General features: G+C 42.3%; 1 protein-coding gene across 1 annotated transcript in view; it reads right to left on the reverse strand.

Moving 5' to 3' along the window:
• Specc1l (sperm antigen with calponin homology and coiled-coil domains 1 like) overlaps nucleotides 1-19,671 on the reverse strand; it is a 112,567-nt gene that overhangs the window by 30,364 nt on the left and 62,532 nt on the right. The window contains exons 10-13 of the mRNA XM_028874212.2: nucleotides 19,358-19,448; nucleotides 11,448-11,531; nucleotides 8,225-8,381; nucleotides 4,723-4,825 (exon numbers count right to left, since the gene is read on the reverse strand). Coding sequence (XP_028730045.1) covers nucleotides 4,723-4,825; nucleotides 8,225-8,381; nucleotides 11,448-11,531; nucleotides 19,358-19,448 — 435 coding nt within the window. The remainder of the gene's footprint in view (nucleotides 1-4,722; nucleotides 4,826-8,224; nucleotides 8,382-11,447; nucleotides 11,532-19,357; nucleotides 19,449-19,671) is intronic.

The following is a 19,671-nucleotide window of genomic DNA, read 5'->3' on the forward strand; positions in this document are numbered from 1 at the left end:
GGAGACGGGTGTGAATATGATCAAAACACACTATAAAATTCTCAAAAAAACTTTGAAAATGTATTAAAAGAAAGAATATTTGTTGGGCTAAATTCCGTATTTAAATGACAATTCACAGCATGACTCAAGTGGTTGAGCATGCCAGGCCCTGAGCTCCATGCCCAACCCAGTACAGCATTGCTGCCAAAAGAAAGAACACAGCCAGACCGAGGTCCAGTCCTTAATTCGGTACTTCTAGAAGTTGCTTGTGGAATCACGATATAACTGAGGCAGTCCTTCATCTTTCAGGGGGTTTCTCTCCCTTAATAAACCAGAACATCAAGGTCCTTCCGATGCTAACTCTCGTGGTCTAAAACTGCCGTGCTTAATAAATGGCAGGGCACAATTTAAAGGAGACAAAAGTATTTGTTAGATAAAAGGTGTATTTACAATAGCTTATTTTGTAATGGATGGTTAATAAGATTACAGTTATCAGCACAGTAATTTGAGGATGCCATTTAAAAGAGTTAAGGAAAAAAGATATGAGTATTAGGGAATCTATCTCCATTGATGAGACAGCTTCTATGACATAAAGCATTTATGGTTCATTTGGGGGTCTGTGAAAACAGTGCATACTAAGTGTCACGTAACAGCTCCTGCTCCACTAAACAGTCAAGTGTCACACCATGCCCTTTCTGAATAGAGATCTGTGAGGCGGCAGAGACCAAAGGCCTGAACCCACTGCGGGTGTCTAAGGATACATGCTCACCCATATGCACAGCCAGTCTGGAAAGGGGCTCTGGCACTTCTTACGTGGCATCTGACACATTAAGAGCTCTAACAGATCAGCCTTTTAGTTTAAAAAGATTATGGTAGGGGCTGACGAGATGGCTCAGCTGTCAAGAGCACGTACTGTTCTTGCAAAGGACCTGAAATCAGTTCCCAGCATGCACACTGTTTGGGACATCAGGACTGTATGATGGTGTCACTTGTGCCACTGAAGCTCACAGAGGTTAAACATGGAGGGCTGCCAACCTGCTACTGATGCAGAATTTCGGCTGCAGGGGCACTGTGGGAGCCTTTCAGAGGTTACAGCCAGCAACACAAGTATATCAGTGTCTGGAAAGGCAGCATCGCAGGGTTTAACATGGCGCTGGCAGCCTGTCTGGTTTCCAGCTACTGCATTTCTTACAAGGAACTCAAACATGAGAGGTGTGTAAGTACCCCCGGAGAGAGATGAGCATGGAGGGCACTAAACACCTGAGTACAACGGGCTGCCAGCTCCTATCCATGAAGAATTCAACTGTGGCTGAATCTCTAAATCCTGACTGAGAACTAACATTCAATAAAAGGTGACTGGTTCAAAAAGAGTAGATGGCAAGAAATAATCAAACTCAAGGCTGAAATAAATGAAATAAAAACAACAACAAACACAAAGAATCAATGAAATAAAGAGGTGGTTCTTAGAGAAAAAAGAAGATTAGCAAATACTTAGCCAAACTGAATAAAAAGACAGAAGATCCAAATTAATAAAATCAGAGATGAAAGGGAGCATTTTACAACAGACACTAAGGAAATTCAGAGAATCATAAAGACAAACTTTAAAAATCTTCACCAAACTGGAAAACATAAAAGAAATAGATTAATTTCTTGATGTATACAATCTACTAAATTTAAGTGAAGAACAAATAAGCAATTTAAACAGACCCATAAGCCCCTAATGAAAGAGAAGCAATAATTAAGTCTCCCAAAAAACAACCAAAAGGGCGGGGGGAGTCAGATGGGTCAGATGGATTCAGCATAGAATTCTACCAGACCTTTGAAGAATAATTAATGGCAATACTTGTAAAATTATTCCACAAATTAGAAACTGAAGGAATACTTCCTAATTCTTTCTATGAGGCAACAATTACCCTGATTCCAAAACCACACAAAGACCCAACAAAAAAAGAAAATTACAGCATGGTAGTTTGAATATAACTGGCCCACATAAGCTCATAGGGAGTGGCACTATTAGGAGGTGTGGCTCTGTTGGAGTAGTATGGCCTTGCTGGAGGAAGTGTGTCACCATGGGAGTGGGCTTTGGGGTCTCATATATGCTCAAGCCACAGCCAGTGTCTCAGTTCACTTCTTGTTGCCAAAAGACCAAAGATATAGAATTCTCAGCTCCCTCTCCAGCACCATGTCTGCCTGCATGCCACCATGTCCCACCATGATGATAATGGACTAAACTTCTGAAACTGTAAGCCACCCAATTAAATGTTTTCCTTTATAAATGTTGCCATGGTTATGGTGTCTCTTCACAGCAACAGAAACCCTAACTAAGACACAGATCAATTTCCTTTATAAACATAGATGCAAAAATTCTCAATAAAATACTTGCAATCTGGATCCAAGAACACATCAAATACAATTTCCACCATAATCAAGTTGGCTTCATCCCAGAGATGCAGGGATGATTCAACATACATATATCAAGAAACATAATAAACCACGTAAGCATAATGGAAGACAAAACCCATAAGATCACTTCATGAAGTGCAGAAAAGGCCTTTGACAAAAGCCAACATACTTTCATGATAAAAGTCCTGCAAGACTAGGGATACAGGGGATATACCTCAACATAATAAAGGCAATCTACACCAAGCCCAGAGCCAATCAACCTAAACAGAGAGAAACTCAAGCATTCCCACTAAAATCAGAGCAAGACAAGGATGTCCACTCTCTCCATACCTATTCAATATGGCACATGAGGTCATAGCTGGAGCAACCGGACAAAGGAAGGAGATCCAGGGGAGATGGATGGTAGGAAGAAGTCAAAGTACCTTCATTTGCAGACGATGTGATTTTATATATAAATAACGCTAAGATCTCCACCAGGAAACTTCTATAGCTGATAAACATTTTCAGCAAAGTAGCAGGATACAAAATTAGCACATTAAAAACCAGTAGCCTTTTTATAGACAAAGGAAAAACAAACTGATGAAGAATCAGGGGAACAATACCTTTCATAATAGCCTTAAAAATATATCTTGGGGTAACAACCCTTTGCTTTCTTTTAAAAAAAATTCTTATTTGATGAAGTACACATACAATTTACAACTGTAACCATCAGTGGTATGAGAATTTTGCACTATTATACTTCGTCACCACCTGCCATCTCATCTTGCAACTACTAAACAGTAACTCCCGTCCCTCCTTCTTCTAGCCCCACACAAAGACGGTTCTACTGTCTGTGTGCACTATGTCGCTGTTGTGGGCATTTACATGAGCAGAGTCATACAGAATCGGTCCTTTCGTATAGGGTTTGTTTCTCTAGCCTTGAAGGTTCATTTATAGTGTATCAGAATGTTTTCATTACACACATACAACATTCTGCTGCAGGCAGAGATCTCATATCACTCGTTTGCCAATGGCCACTGGGATACTTGTACGTCTCACCTTTTGGCCACTGTGAATTATGGTGCTATGGACATGGGAATACCTAAGCTGTCTCTTTGGATCCTTGTTTTCAATTCTTCGTTTATATATCCAGAGATGTAAGTGTCAGGTAACATGGTAATTCTGAATGTTTTTAAGGATTGCTATATTATTGCCCATGGCAGTTATAACACTTTGCATTTTGTCTAACAATGCATAGCTCCCTAATCACACCCTCACTCTAATCTCCACTTTAGCTAACGAGAGCTGGAAACGGGCAGACTACTGGCAGATGCTCAGTGACTACTGCCTTCTCCTACATCTCCAGCATGGACTTGGCTCATTAATCCTAAATGAACTGACAATCACTGCTTGAAGTCAGGAGGCTTCTTAATGGTAGGTCTTGTTCACGGATTCCTCTACTACTTTGTCATTTCTTTCGCAGAAAAATCTTCTGCAAATATAGTTAGTTCTTTTTTGGTTATTTTGTTGGCATGAGCCCAGGAATATAGAACTCCAATCAGTTTGTGGAACTCCCCTACACCTTTATGAGGAACATCAGTTACAATCTGGAAAAAGTCTCTATAATTTAAATCCTATGTGAGGGCCCTAGGTAAATCTAAATCACATTTTTTTTTAGCAGTTTAACAAATACATTTAATTTATGTGGAATTAGATCTCTGCTTCATGGTCATATTTAATATCATGTCAAATAAAACCTGAATAAAATGCTGGAAGAAAGAGAGGAAGAAGCAGCAGGATATTGTAACAGTCCAGACAGGAAACAATGAGCCATGAACTACAAAAGGCTATGAAAACAAAGACAGGCACCAAATGCCTACACTATTTTAAGTGAAATCTGTATGTTTCAGTCTTAATCTGGATGTCATCTCAACAGAAGCACTTGCTGGATTTAAGAAGTGCTGTAGGGGCCGGTGAAAGTCCTCAGTGGGTAAAAGTGCCTACAGCGCAAACCTGACAACCTGAACTAGTCTGGAACCCACAGTGGATGGAGAGAAACAACTCCCAAAGGTTGTTCCCAATCTCCACATGCACGCTGTGGCATGCATACCCACGCACACTTACAAACACAAAGCAAGGAAGACTTTTTAAAGCTCATCAACAGTCCTGGAAAACTGGTTACTTTGCAAACATAAGAAACTTATTTTGTCCCGGGGGCACTCAACCAAGTTCAGTATGGACTTTGAGAATGTGTTCCTAAAACTCAGGTAAGAATCATTTTGAATGTGAGATACAAAGTCAGTCATGGCAGCTGACACTTGTTCAGCACTCGTTCAGACGGAATGAAAAGCACACCATTACCTGATAGCCTTCTGTTTTCTTCTGACACCACTTCAACAAGGCGTTCCTCTTAGATCCTCCATATTCTCGTGCCAAAGCTGAGAGGGGGTCTTTCCGTTCCTCCCTAATTTGTGAAAATAAGGAACCCCAAATTGAAATATTTGAGTACCACAATAAGACCACAGCACTAATTGCACTTTTGAATAGATAAATGCACAAAATGAAGGCTGTTTTATGGTAAGACACAGCTTTTGATTTAATTTCACAATCAGTTTTTAGTTTGCGGTTCCACAGACCTACAGCTATCAAGGCTAAAAGGAGGAACTCCACTCCCCATCCACATGGCAACAAAGATTCTGAATCAAGTGCATTCAGAAGTGATAGGATGCACTCCAGGGTGCTCAACGTGATACTGCTTACATCTAAAACTGTTCCAGGTCTTTTATTCAACAGCTCACTCAATTCCATAGCATGCTTTGATTTATTTCACTTTTTTTTATCCCCTTATGTCCTTAATTCTCTCATCAACTTGAAAACCACTCGTTGTAAGTGTAAAGGACAAGGTTCTATGAGATGAGAAATTCTAAAATTCAGCCTATATGGAGCTCAAAATTAGACAAATAAAACAGAAAGAGACAGTGATAGGGCTGGAGATGGCTCAGTGGTTAAGAGTGCTGACTGCCCTTCCCGAGGACCCGGGTTCAATTCCCAGCACCTACACGGGAGCTCACAAGTGTCTGTAACTCCAGTTCAAGGGGAAACAATGTCTTTCCCTCTGGCCTCCACAGACTCCATGTATGCATGCAGTGCAGAGATATAAAATCAGGCAAAACATCCATACACAAAAAGTAAAATAATAAAAATAATTTTACTATACCTTTTAAAGGTATAGGGGGAAAAAGACAGCAATAAACATTGAAAACACATATTACATTGTATGTGGTGGCACTCAGGGAGCAGAGGCAAAGAAAGCTTTGTTAAGTTCAAGGCCAGCCTGGTCTACATAGAGAGCTCATGAAACAAAACAAGATCACACACACACACATACATACACACACACACAAACCAGAACCAAGACCATATGTATCACAAGCCCAAGCTCAGCCTGTGGGGAATCCTGTAGTCCCATCATTTCTGAGCGGAGGCAGGAAGGCTTCAAGCTCAAGGCCTATCTAGGTTTCGGTGAAAGTTCTGGGCTAGCATGGGTGATTAGGGTAACCTTGTCTCAAAAACCCACCAATACAAACAACAAAAACTAACCTAACAATAAAAAGGAAAATGCTAAAGCTGCTGTTCGGTGCCAGAGTGCTTGCCTAGAAAGTACAGGGCCCTGGCTCAATCCCTAGCATCGCAAACAAAACAGAACAAAAAACCATGTATCACTTCTGAAAAATATCTCATGTGTTCACTGCTAAACTGTATGTCCTGACTTTTGAGAAGAAAGCTCACTGTGTCCCAGGCTGGGCTCAAACTCCTGAGCTCAAGCCCTTGGCCTCCTCTCCCTGAGTGCTAAGATTCAGGTGTGTTCCACTGTGCCTAGCAGGCCCTTGGCACTGCAGGGTGACCAAGCTACTTTGTCCTTCACTATCTACTTACTCACAAAACGTACACGTATGGGCGCACATTTCTCAGAGGTTGGTCACCTAAGAGGTATGGCTTTAAAAGTTAGCTCATGGGCCTGGAGAGATGGCTCAGAGGTTAGGAGCACTGGCTGCTCTGCCTGAGGACCCAAGTTTGATTCCCAGCACCCAGATGACAGCCCTGGGGATCCAATGCCCTCTTCTGGCCTCTGTGGGTACTACATACACATGGTTCGCAGACATACAGGCAACACACAAAACAAAAATAAAGGCTATTTTTAAAATAAATAAATACAAATAAAAGTAAGTTCATATACCAGGCATGGTGACATAAGCCTATAATCCCAGCACCTGGGAAACTGAGGTATGAGAATCTAAAGTTCAAGGCCAGCTTAGGCTATGAAGAGAGATCCTGTCTCTACAATATGATAATCTTTTAAAAAGTTCATCATTTAAACCTAAACCTAAAACTATACACAGATAAGTTTCTGAAACCTTTCTTTCTCCTCCTTTTTTTTTTTTTTAATTTATTATGTATACAGAAGAGGGTGCCAGATCTCAATACAGATGGTTGTGAGTCACCATGTGGGTGCTGGGAATTGAACTCAGGACCCCAGGAAGAGCAGTCAGTGCTCTTAACCTCTGAGCCATCTCTCCAGCCCTCTCCTCCTTTTCTTAATCTTATACCTGAAGACAGCTTTTCCTCATTCCTACAAATAGTGTATGCTAGAATTCTGATATTATCTTTTCTCTCTAAACTTTGTGTGTGTGTGTAGAAAAAAAAGGTCTCATTATCTGTCCTGGTTGGCTTCAAACTCCCAGAGGCACCTACCTGTCTGTCTCCTGTGATTGTGTGTACTATTCCTGCACACCTCTGAACTCTTACTTACTTACTTAGGTAGCTTCTGCCAGAAGGAACAGACACAAACATAAACTCACATTTATTTTCACGTCCTGCTGACAATGATTAACATAACATCCTGTTGTCTAATGTCCAGTCTGAACAATCAGAGCTGCCTCTCATATCTGCTACGCCTGCGTTCCTCACACAGTTCATTCACTCCACTTATTACCTTGAATCACACCAAAGTGACCCGGTCTGACTTTAAAAGGTTCCATCAGCTAGCTACTTAATCACATCTTCTTCTCCACCGTGAGACTGTAGAGACTTTCTGTGTCTGTCCCCTGAACCAGCACAGCATTTCCCACGGATCACATGCCCTGACTTCATGCTTATTCACCCCCTTCCTACGTTTATTCACGTTATTTATCCTGCCAATGATGTCGCCATCCACAATCTTCAAGGCTTCACCCAGGTTCTACCTCAGGCCCTAGCAAGCCTTCTCTAATACTCTACCAGGATGCCCGTGGTTCAACTTCATAACACATGGTTGGAAAGCATTTCAGATTTCAGAACTTTTTCACCTTGTTTTTATTTAATGTTTTTTAGACAGAGTCTCACTATGTAGTCATGGTTGACCTCATAGTCTTTTTGCCTCCGTCCTCTGAATACTGAGAATGTAGGCATGCCCTGAATCCACGTGTATGGCTTCTTTTTCTTCCTCCTCCCTTATCTCATTTCTTTACTTAGGACACTGGGAATCGAACCCAAGGCCTTTATACATGCTAAACAAGTATGTGACCACTGAGCTACACCCTCCCCAAAAGCAAGCACCAGGGTATTTACAAAGAATTTACCAGTAGAACATCTCTAATTTGAAAATCGAAAGTCTGAAACATTCTGACCTTCAAGTTGGTACTCAAAATGGCATGTCCTTGGCTTTTCACACTAGGGATGCCTCACCTACCCTTACATTTCTAGTTTAAACAAAACAAAAGTCGACTCTGAATAACACACCAAGAGAAAGGGGAGTGCTCAGACAGCACTGTAAGCCGATCCTTCACCCTGAAAGGCCAGGAAAGATACACAGGAAGTTTCTCACCTTATTCGGCTCCGGGTGCTTGGAGTGACTGATGCCGTGGGAGAGGAAGAGAGGGAGAGCTGGGGTGATGTCGTGCCCATAGCCATGAGAGAGGCTGGTGATGCTCCCTCGGATGCAGAGATGTCCCGTTTCATTTCTTCACTACTTCGTCGAGACACTGTGAGAAAGTCACCATAAATATAAACCAGTCCAGCCACTGTGGAGTTCACTATGGAGGCTTCACACCAAACTAAAGCTATAACTGATAGCTGTTCAAATCAACATATCACAGTTACTTGTATGTCAATGTGGACTGAAGCACTAGTCACATTAGCTGAGCTATGGAACCAACCCAGGCGTCTAACCACAGAGGAAGGGGTAAAGTAGCTGTAGTATATAGACACAGGATTTCTTTTCCCAGCCAAAAAGAACAAAGTTCCATCACTTGCAGGGAAAGGTTAGACTCTAGGTAAGACGATCTTGAAACATTTTATATTATTTACACAAATTAAGTCAGTCTCACAAAAACTAATATGTTTCCTCGCATTTGCGGTTTCTAGATGCTATACAGGTCATAAATCACAGAAGTACATTATACATGGCATGAAACAAACTGTCTAGGGGACAAACAGAGCTAAAGGGAAACAAAGAAAGGGAACTGGAGGAAGGGGGGATATGATCAACTTACAGTTGAATAAAATCCTTATGAAACATGGTATCATGTGCAATGAATAACACAGAAGGCTTCTGTGAGTGAGAATGTGTGCGTCTCGGCTTCTGTGTTTCTCCTGCCTTTTCTTGGCTCTTTTTTCCCTGTTTGTTTTGCCCTATTCTAATAGGTTTGTTTTTATTTTATATTTAATTATTATTATTACTGATGCCTGTTTGTTTTCTAATGTGAGAGTAAGAAAGGGTGTGAATTTGGGTGGGTGGGGAAGTAGGGAGGATCTGAGAGGAGTTGGAGCAGGGGAGTATCAGAATATAGTACATGAAATCGAATCAGAATATACTGTATGAAATCTATTTCAATAAAAAAAAAAAGATATGACAACTCTGGGAAGAAAGTATCTTAGAAAGATCGAGTTATTTTATTTTTTGACATCTAGATGTTTTTCTTAGAGAAAAAGCCAGAATGCCTTATCACATGTTTTAAATGTAGTATGTATATTGAAAAATTATAATTACACATCTTTAAGAAGTATAAAGTGGGCCGGGCGGTGGTGGCGCACGCCTTTAATCCCAGCACTCGGGAGGCAGAGCCAGGCGGATCTCTGTGAGTTCGAGGCCAGCCTGGGCTACCAAGTGAGCTCCAGGAAAGGCGCAAAGCTATGCAGAGAAACCCTGTCTCGAAAAACAAAAAACAAAAACAAAAAAAAAAAAAAAAAAACAAAGAAGTATAAAGTGATATACATGTTTTAAATTTTCTTAGTTTGAGTTCTTGAGATTGTCTTTTGAAGATTCCTAAAGAACAGACATTGTGGGAGGAAGAACTAATACTTGATCTTACTGGTGACTGGACAGTATCTACTTTTCACTTAAAACACTTATACAGATGAGGATTTATATCTAGAATCCCCGTACTTTCAAAACTGAGGCAGGAGGACTACCATGAACCTGAGGTCAGCCTGGGCTACAGTGTGAGACATTAGCACAAAAAATGAAAATCTGTGAAAAGGTTGGTAGTGGAAACACACACTGGACAACATCTTTGTGAACAAGTGCCTTGTTACCATGTAGCATTTGCAGTGTCTACCAGGTACACAATGGGAACTATACAAACACAGCCAAAAGCCAGAGTGACATTTGCAACTACTCACCCCTACCCAGCATTCACAATGAAAATAAACACACCCCTTCTTTTTTATTTTTTTTATTTTTCGAGACAGGGTTTCTCTGTGTAGCTTTGCGCCTTTCCTGGAACTCGCTTTGGAGACCAAGCTGGCCTCGAACTCACAGAGATCCACCTGCCTCTGCCTCCCGAGTGCTGGGATTAAAGGCTGCACCACCACCGCCTGGCTCAAACACACCCCTTCTAAATGGAGCTTAACACCGCTAAAGGGGCAGAGGAAAGATGGTTATCCATAGAGCTGGACCCAGTTCTAGGCCAGGCTACAGCATCACACACACACCAGTAAGACAGAAAACTACAAGTTACCAAGTCAATCATCTTTAACTTTGCAAGTCTGACACAAGAAAAACAAAATACTGCCCCGGAACTCTGCAGCCTTCCTGCCTCAGCCTCTGCAAGTGAGCACAGGGTATGCTGCCACACCCACTCCGGCTGCCACACCCACTCCGGCTGCCACACCCACTCCGGCTGCCACACCCACTCCGGCTGCCACACCCACTCCGGCTGCCACACCCACTCCGGCTGCCATGGTCTGGACGAATTCAGGACAAACACAGGCAGCATTAGTAATTAGTGTTTCCTTAAAGATCCAGATGGGGCAGATGCTTCCTCCTATTAAATAACCTTAGAATAACATACATGTTTTTAAGCAAAATTTTACAGCTATTCTCCCCCCTCCCCCAAGTATTTTGTTTGTCTTAAATCAGCAAGTGTTTAAAGTGATATGCTAAGACTCTGGGACGAGATCAACATTTTATGTAAGTGATAAAAGCCTTCATTTATAGTAAGCCGGGAACGAGGGCAAGCAGAAAGAAAGCAGGTGTACGAACACACTCCATGTAATGGAGGACATTAGCCATACCATGGCAGAGTTATCAGGAGTTTCCTTTCCAGGTACAATTGAAAGGACCACAAGGGAAAATAGTATGAATAACTGAAAACAGAAAAGTTATCCCAGAACAAAAACACAGTAAGCCTTCAAAGTCATAGCTGTAGGGTGGCTTTATTATACATTTTTGGTGTGTTTTGACTAACTCTTCAAATCAGTCATGCATACCTAACTCCATCAATTTTCACAAAGATGTGCCTTCCACATGTCATCTACCACAATGTAGGCAACTGAAAACTTCTAGGAGTTTTTGTTTGTTTGTTTTTGGTTTTGTTTTCATTTTGAGACAGGGTTCCTCTGTTTAGTTTTGGTGCCTTTCCTGGATCTCGCTCTGTAGACCAGGCTGACCTCGAACTCACAGAGATCCGCCTGGCTCTGCCTCCCGAGTGCTGGGATTAAAGGAGTGCGCCACCACTGCCCGGCTTAGAGGAGTTTTCCACCCGGTTTAGAGGAATTTTTTTTTTTTTTTTTTTTTTTTTTAATAATTTACAGATAAAAGTCATTACCTGAGATGGTCTTGGCACTTTCCATAGCAGGAACTCTTGGTAGAGAAGCAGGTCGGCTAGTTGAAGATGTTCTTAATAGATGCTCTGCACAAAGTAGAAAGGGTACAACAAAGAACTATGAACACTGAGGTGGTAGAAGAACAAGACAGGTGACTTCTACTTTTCTTAACCTTGAGGCCCATCCCTCTTCCTAATCCAAGACCCCTCCAACCCCCAAACAGCACATTTATTAAAACATAACTTCCTTAGACAAGGACCATATAAAACACTCCAAGTCAATAATGTATTTCTAGAGATGACAGTGAGACATGCTACACACGTGACTGTTTCTAAATCATTTTGTGCCACTTGGGTCTTCAAAGCCAATCAATCAAAATTAAGAGGTCACTTCTCACATGGGCCTAAGTAACAAACTAAATAAACCTTGCCCCTCTGTGCCTAGTTAAAGGGGCCATCACACATTACATGTATCCATAGACAGACACGGATAGTACAGATAGAATTCCATAATAGCAACACTATGCAGCCATAGAAGGAAGAGACAGAGATTGAAAAACATACTGGTATTAAGCTGGGCCTTACTAGCAAAAAAAAAAAAGGGGGGGGGGGAGGGTTGGGAACCGTGTTTCAGCCACATAATAGTAGGAGCAAAGACACCAATTAGAAGAAAAAGTAAGCTTGGTTTGATAAGCTATGGGGTACATGGACAACAGGGCATGAGGGACGGGGCTCCCCCAGGGAGGAGGATGGTGTCTGGGAGCCTTTACTGCCTGTGGGCTCTAGTATGAGGGGTAGTCTAGTCTTCTCTCCTGAGCAGCTGGAGAGACACAATCGGTGCTGCCTCTATTGGGGCTTCAGTTTGGTTCTTGAACACAAGCTGTCTTAGGAGTCTCTTCAGTTTAGGGGCAATCTTTTTGTCCCTGCTTTTCTCTCTTCCTGCACACGTCTTATCCAGGACTACAAACCCAACAGGCTGTTCTCGGGCTAGCAGACATGAATGCATGTGTTCTGTCTAGCCAAGAACTGATTCGTTAGGGATGAATGACTAGTGTAAAACTAAACAATAATGCCTGTATTTAATAAAGACTATTATTAGCCTTGCTTTCCAAGGATGCCCACCCATTTCTTTTTTTAAACATATTAACTATTTAGTGGCTAGAAAAGCAGGTCAACAACAAAGCATGTTTTAACATGCATGAGGCCCCGGGTTCAATGATTGGCAACAACAACCAAAAACAAACTGGGAAAACCAAAGGAATTACCAATTTAAATGACAGCTCACTTAAAACATCATAATGTGCTGGGCGGGGTGGCACATGCCTTTAATCCCAGCACTGGGGGTGGGGGGCAGAGCCAGGTGGATCTCTGTGAGTTCGAGGCCAGCCTGGGCTACAGAGCAAGAACCATGGCAGGCACCAAAACTACACAGAAAAGCCCTGTCTCGGAAAAAACAAAACAAAACAAAACAAGGCAAAACAAAACAAAACATCATAATGTGAAAAGTAATGGCATATAGCATTGTTTTTAAATGATTTTCTTTTTAAAAATATATTGTATTTTTAATTGTGTGTGTGTGTGTGTGTGTGTGTGTGTGTGTACACAAACATGGAGGCCAGAGGTCACCATCAGGTGTGGTTCCTCAGGAGCCATCCACCTTGGTTTTGGAGACAGATCTCTCCCTGGTACCTGGGTCTTGCCACTGCGTGGCTGGCTGGTCAGTGAGCCCCAAGGATCAGCCTGTCTCTGCCTCCCCAGTGCTGGGCTTAAAGTGTACACACCACCATGCTCAGTTTCTCACATGCGTGCTGGGGGTCCAATTGAAGACGTCAGACTTGCACAGAGGGTATTTTACCAACTGAACTCTAGTCCCCTAATCAATATTTTAAATTAAGTCAACTATGAACTGAAGGATTATTTCCTTATAAATCTTGTCTCCCAAGGAACAACATAGCAAATTAAGAAAGACAAAAGTCATAAAGACAAAACAAGTAGTGTCTAGCCAGGTGTGGTGGCGCACACCTAATTTCAGCAGGGCAGATGAGTCTCTGTGAGTTCAAGGTTAGCTTGGTCTAAATAGAGTCCCAGGCCAGCTATACAATACAACCCCATCGCAAAATGCAAAACAAGGGGTGGCGGTGATGGGTGGCGGTTCACAGCTTGGTCACCCCTCCCTGTGTGAAAGCGCCCCCCATTCGGTCTTACCCTTCATGTACACAGCTGGGAAAATGTCCACGGAACCGAGGGCCTGACACTTCCACCCACTTGTCTTTTTCATGCTGACGTCTAAGGTCCATACCTGTGTCTCATTTCACATGTGGTCCTGCCACAACCCAGCTGCCCTTTCTAAGAATGCACTGAAAACTAATTTTTCTTTCTTTGTTTCTTCCTTCCTTCCTTTCTCTTTCTTCTTTCTTTTTTTTTTTTTTTTAAATTTTTGAGGCAGGAGCTCACTATATGGCCCAGACTGGTCTTAAACTCTGTTCCCCTGCACCAGCCGCCCAAGCCCCAGGTTTACAGGCGTGCAACACCACACCTGGCTAAGTCACTCTTCTTATGACTGTGTGGTAGGGCAAGAGGCACAGCTCCACTGTGGTAACTGACAGGTGTAAGAAGGACCCGGGGCTCCATCCCCAGTACAAAAAGCAAAATCATCTGCAGTAACTCAACAGTCATAAAGCGGTCTATTGGCATTTCTTAAAGTATTTCACCCCAAACCCCAAGCTAAGACACACCTGCCACAGTAAGCACACAGGTCCGTTATGTCTGCAGTAAGCAGGCTCTTTCCATCTTCAGGTAAAATGCCGGGTCAGCCCTCTTCAGGAAATAGGATTAATGCATTATATTTTATGCTAAGAGATTCTACCCTGTTGACCTCTGGAGCTATTCCTGTCCCTGTGCTGCTGCTGTTGTTGTTTTTAGTAGTCTTCAATTCTTCCACATGTGGAAGTCCCAGGAAAACTTAGGGAAGTTGGTTCTCTCCTTCCATCATGCAGGTTCCAGGTACTGAAGTCGGGTCCCCAGACATGGTGGCAGGCATCTTTACCTGACGGGAAACCCCACTGGCCTTATCTTTATCTTATTCACTAAACAAAAATCATCTGGGCATCTACCACTTGCTGGGCACTCATCTTAGGGCAAAGGTCAAAGATAGGAGACAAAACTTGCCCTCACGGACCCTGGAATCTAGAGCAGCAATCAGACAGCTGCTGTTCTGTGAATACAGCAGTCAAGGGAGGAGAGGCCATGGCTCTGGGACCCAACAGCTGATGAGATCGGTCTGAGGAGTCTAGAAAAGACTAAGGAGACCTACAGCACTTGTGAGAAACAGGCTGACTGGTCTGTTTTCTATCAAAAGCAGCCTGAGAAGGGCCTACCTCCTCCCCCTTTACTTCACTAGCCAGTGTGTCACTGTGAAGTTGAGTGCCCAACAATGGGATGACGCAGTCTTCCATCACCTACCAGAGTGAAGACAGAGGAGACTCCAACACGGCTGAACTGCCAAGTGATAAGGTCAACACTTTTGATATCAGACGAGGGAGGCAATACCAGACCCCTACATTGTTGTTTTCTTTTAATTTTTTTTGTTTTAATTTAACACACTGTTTTACCTGATGTATTCACTAATGTCCAGATGGGATTAAGTGTTTTCGCAGCCATGTGCTTCCAATGCTAGCCAGCTGTCAAAGAGAACTGACATCAAAATGGCTAGACTTGGAAAGGTCATGGGAATTTGCAACAGCCTAGGGAGCACTAGGGAGAGCACAAATCCCAACCAGGACCCGACGGATGGATAGCCAGGTGCTTGACAAGATGCCGAGGACCAGCAGCTACAACAACCGGTGACAAAGAAATCAGCCTGTTTGAGTGGAAGGCTGGAGATACAGGCCACGCTGGCTCGTAATGCCTGCTCTTTCTGCCCAGAGTTTTCAAGGCTGCTTTTCTCTAACCAAAACAGAGTATTCTTTCTCTTCTTGAGCATCCATGATAGTTTTTTGATTCTGTTTTTGCTCCATGAAGCCCTGGGAATCCTGGCATTTGTTTTTACTTTCCCAGTACAGGTATATGGGAGGCCAAAGAAACAGAACAGGCTGGTACTATGTCTTCCTAAGTTCTTTTAACTCCAGTGTCACAGCTTTAACAGGGCTTCCTTAGCTGGACTCTTCTGGATGATATAAATAATCAACTTAATGATGCTTTATTATGTATCAGGTGTTTCTATCTGCTACTTATGCTCATCCAAAACAAACAGCAGTTATGGTAGATCGATCTATGTGCTGTATAAAGACTGTCTTGTGTTTTTTATAAGGTTTACCTGGGAATGTACAAAGCCCCATAGTTCAACAGTATGTATACAGTGTATAGTCTAAAAGAGAAGGGGTAAACATAGAGAAATGCTTTTCTCTATAATTCTAAGTGAAGTCACAGTCATGCAAGGCCTCTGAGGATGGAACAAAAGGAAGGTCTCCTCCAAAACCCAAGTGATCCCTGAGGACCAGAACCCCCATCTGCCCTACAAACACACACACACACACACACACACACACACACACACTAATCTTAAACACCCAACAGAAAAGAATAACCAAAAACTAAAATGACTAGTATGTTTCTTTAACTGTTCAGGGCACTGCACTTACTAGATATTAAACTGAAATCCATATAAGCTTTATTTAGACAACAATATTTCAGCAGTAATTTCCCTCTTGATAAGAAAAATGCTACTCAGATATAAGATTTCAGACCCTGGCTCAATTCAACACTGCAGTACCTGCCTACCTACAAGACAGACCCACTACTGTTTTGACGTAAAAATAAAGTTACAGTTAAATTTCTCACTCTCCCTCACTAGGAGCCATGATAGAAGGACCTAACACTGTGATTGTAGCCATTTCACAGTTATCAAAGTACCTGCAAACAAACTCTGGATTCAGTGCTCTGGAGAGAAGCCTTAGAAGCCAAAGGAAAAGGAAGAGGAGCCACCTATAGCACAGATAAAAGATAAGCTACTCTGGTGGAAGCGTTCATTAGGCCTGTTTAAGTTCTGATGACCCTTCTGAAAAGAGAGAAACTGCCTTGCTAAATTACTTTCATTTTGTTCATGTGTTCCTTTGTAAAACACTGAGCTTACTCACTTCAGTAACTACAGTGAGGTTGAAATCAGAAAGATAAGTAATAGTTTTACAGAAGAAAAAGACAATGCAGAAGGGATACACTCCTGACTTTAATGCCCAGCTGACCAGCAACGCTGGAAGGGCAAAGGGAAATGGAACAGGTGAGGAGGCTCCACGGGAGAGAAAGACAGGCAAACCCGTTCAAGGAGTCTGGGCTTCCTCCTGTTGGCAGGGGGAGCCAATGGAGGTTCTATCAGCCCGACATACTGGCACACTCCAATAATCCTAGCACTTAGGAAGCAGAGAGGATGAAGAATTTAAGTCCTCAGACGCATGGCGACTTTCAGGTCTCAAAAAAGAAAACCAAAGAGGGGCGATGAAGATGGAGGGAGCCAAGTTTTTAAGGGTGTCGCTCCTGGTACATCAACCATGCTCCAGTGGGTGGCCACAGACCCAGCAGTGCATGAACAGGACAAACTCGAGTTGATGGTTATTAGATTTCAAACAAAGGGGGAGAACATGTGAAGCTGAAGGTGGGAGAGGAGGGGGCCTGGAGGAAGTTAGGGGAAGAGCTGGAGTTGAATATGGTGAACCTAAACTGTACGACACTTTCAAAGAATTCATTGAAAAAGCTGTTTTCAAAAGGGATTCTGGAAAACCAGTTCTTGCTTTAAACTCCAAGCACGACCTGAAGAGGTAGAAGCCGTTCTACATGGAGACGACCACCACAGCAGTAAGTCCCCAGTGCAGCCTAGCTCCTGTGTAGAGAACTCACACTCCCAGAGTAAAAACCTAGTGCAAGGAAAGACGTGCTCATCAAAGGCATAAAAGAAAAAAAGAAATCGGTCTTTTTACAGATGTTCAACTTTCAACAGAGAACTAGAAATATACGAAGATAAAAGGCTGGACATATGATTATACCTATAAACCTGACACACAGGAGGCTAAGACAGGGGGATTAAAAATCTGAGACCATGACTGGCAAGATGTTTCAGTGGTAAAGGGCTCTGTTGTACAAGCTTGACCACACTTAAGTTCCATCCCCAGAAACCACATGGCAGGAGAAAAGAGAACCAAATTCCAAAGAGCTGGCTGACCTCTGACCTCCATAAGCAGTCTCAGTCTCTCTCTCTCTCTCTCTCTCTCTCTCTCTCTCTCTCTCTCTCTCTCTCTCTCTCTCTCTCACACACACACACACACACACACACACACACACACACACACACAAGATCATCTGAATGTGTGAAGCCACGCTGGGCTAGATAAGGAAAACTATTTTTTTTAAAAGGGGCAAGGAAAAACACCAATATATCCCCTCTACCCCAAGACAGAAGACAATTTTTTTAAAGAAAGAAAATAAAAAAGATCAATCTCAGATGTGGTACTGATTTTTAGCTATCTGACAGAGCATTTAAAACATAATTAACCTATTAAGTATCTAATGGGAATGGTTAAAAAAAAGAGAGAGAATCAGCTAGGCTCTCCTAGTTTATTTTCTTACACTTTCCACCTATCCACAGAAATCAGAAAAAGTAAGAAAAGCTGTGAAAGTCATGCTCCAGGATTCCCCCAACTGAAGAACATCAACTGCCCAGAGGGATTATGTGAGGCCTACTACTATCCTAGTGGGTGCTTACCCTTCAGGGTGCGGAGGTCACGGACGCTGTTGAACACCCCACCCTTCACAAACAACCCCCCAAAACCAAGATCTACATAGCCCAAAATATCAATAGAGCCAAGGTTGACAAACCTTGTAATAACCAACAAGTTTTAAAAGATGTATTTTTATTTATGAGTATGCGGTTTTTGCCTGCATGCATGAATTTACAACTGCGTGTGTGCCCACAGAGGCCAGTGGAGGGTTCTGGGTGCCCTGGAACTAGTTAGGGACCAATCCCATGTCCACTGCAAGAACAGCAAGTGTTCTTTACCGCTGAGTCATCTTTCAAGTCCCAACAAAAATTTTCAAGTTAAAACTGGATGTTAATAGAGGAGCTAGAAGTAGAGAAGTAAAAATGGTGAACGGACTCAAGAGAAAGCAGGGGAAAAGAACAGGACGAGGCAAGTAGAGAACACCTGTCAAGATGGCAGGCTTCAGTTCAGACACAGCAGTAAGCACGTTAACACTGAACAGTCTAAACTTACAGACATACTGAAATAGAGTCTTACTGTATAGCCCAGGCTTGCCTAGAACTCAGTCTTCCTGCCTTGCCTACCTGAGTACTGGGATCACAGGCATGTGCTGCCATATTTGGCTTTGCATGGTAAATCCTTTCCTTTGTTTTGCTTTTATCTGTGCCTATATATTAAAGTGTGGGTTTTTAAAAGCATGTTGTTGGGTCTTAACTTTTTTTATGTCTGTAAAATGGGGGTGACAGTAATACACTTTCTGTGAAGAACTGTGAAACAGTGCCCTGCAGTGACATGCACTCTGTACTATTATTATAATTTAAAAGGCATCAGCCTGGAAGGTGGCACACACTTATAACACTACACTCTAGATATCAGGCAGGAAGACCTAGAACTCAGCTCAAGGCTAGTCTAACTATATAGCAAGACTTTGTCTCAGAACAACAAAAAAATACATTTGTCATGAAAGCTTTACTTACCAATAACTCATTTCCCTACTTGTAGTTAAGACATATTAGTAAAAACTTTTGATAAAGACATACACTAGGTTGGCAAGCATAATGTCAGCACCAAGACAATAAGCTAATTAGCTAAGGAATCTAAAAATTAGCCAAGGAATCTAAAAATTAACCAAAAAAAAGTGAAATGTTAAGGACATGTTAGCTGTACCTTGTACAGGAATTTCTCCATAGTTTGATCTCTTATCTGACAGGGCTGTCAGAGGCTTGGATGCTGAGATTGGTCCACTTATGGAATGTCTCTGAAATAAAAGCAGTTATGTTAAATCTAGTATTGAAACTCACAGAGAAAATAAATGCTTCAGAGAGTAGATATTTAGTTACAAACAATGCACAATCCCTTTGTTCTGCTATAGTGAGGATATAAACACATAATACACACACGCATACAATGTGTGATCAGTACTCTTAAAAAAAATAAACTTGGGGACTGGAGAGATGGCTCCGTAGTTAAGAGCACTGGCT

Source organism: Peromyscus leucopus, chromosome 16_21 (genome assembly GCF_004664715.2).
Source record: "Peromyscus leucopus breed LL Stock chromosome 16_21, UCI_PerLeu_2.1, whole genome shotgun sequence".
NCBI classification, from domain to species: Eukaryota; Metazoa; Chordata; class Mammalia; order Rodentia; family Cricetidae; genus Peromyscus; species Peromyscus leucopus.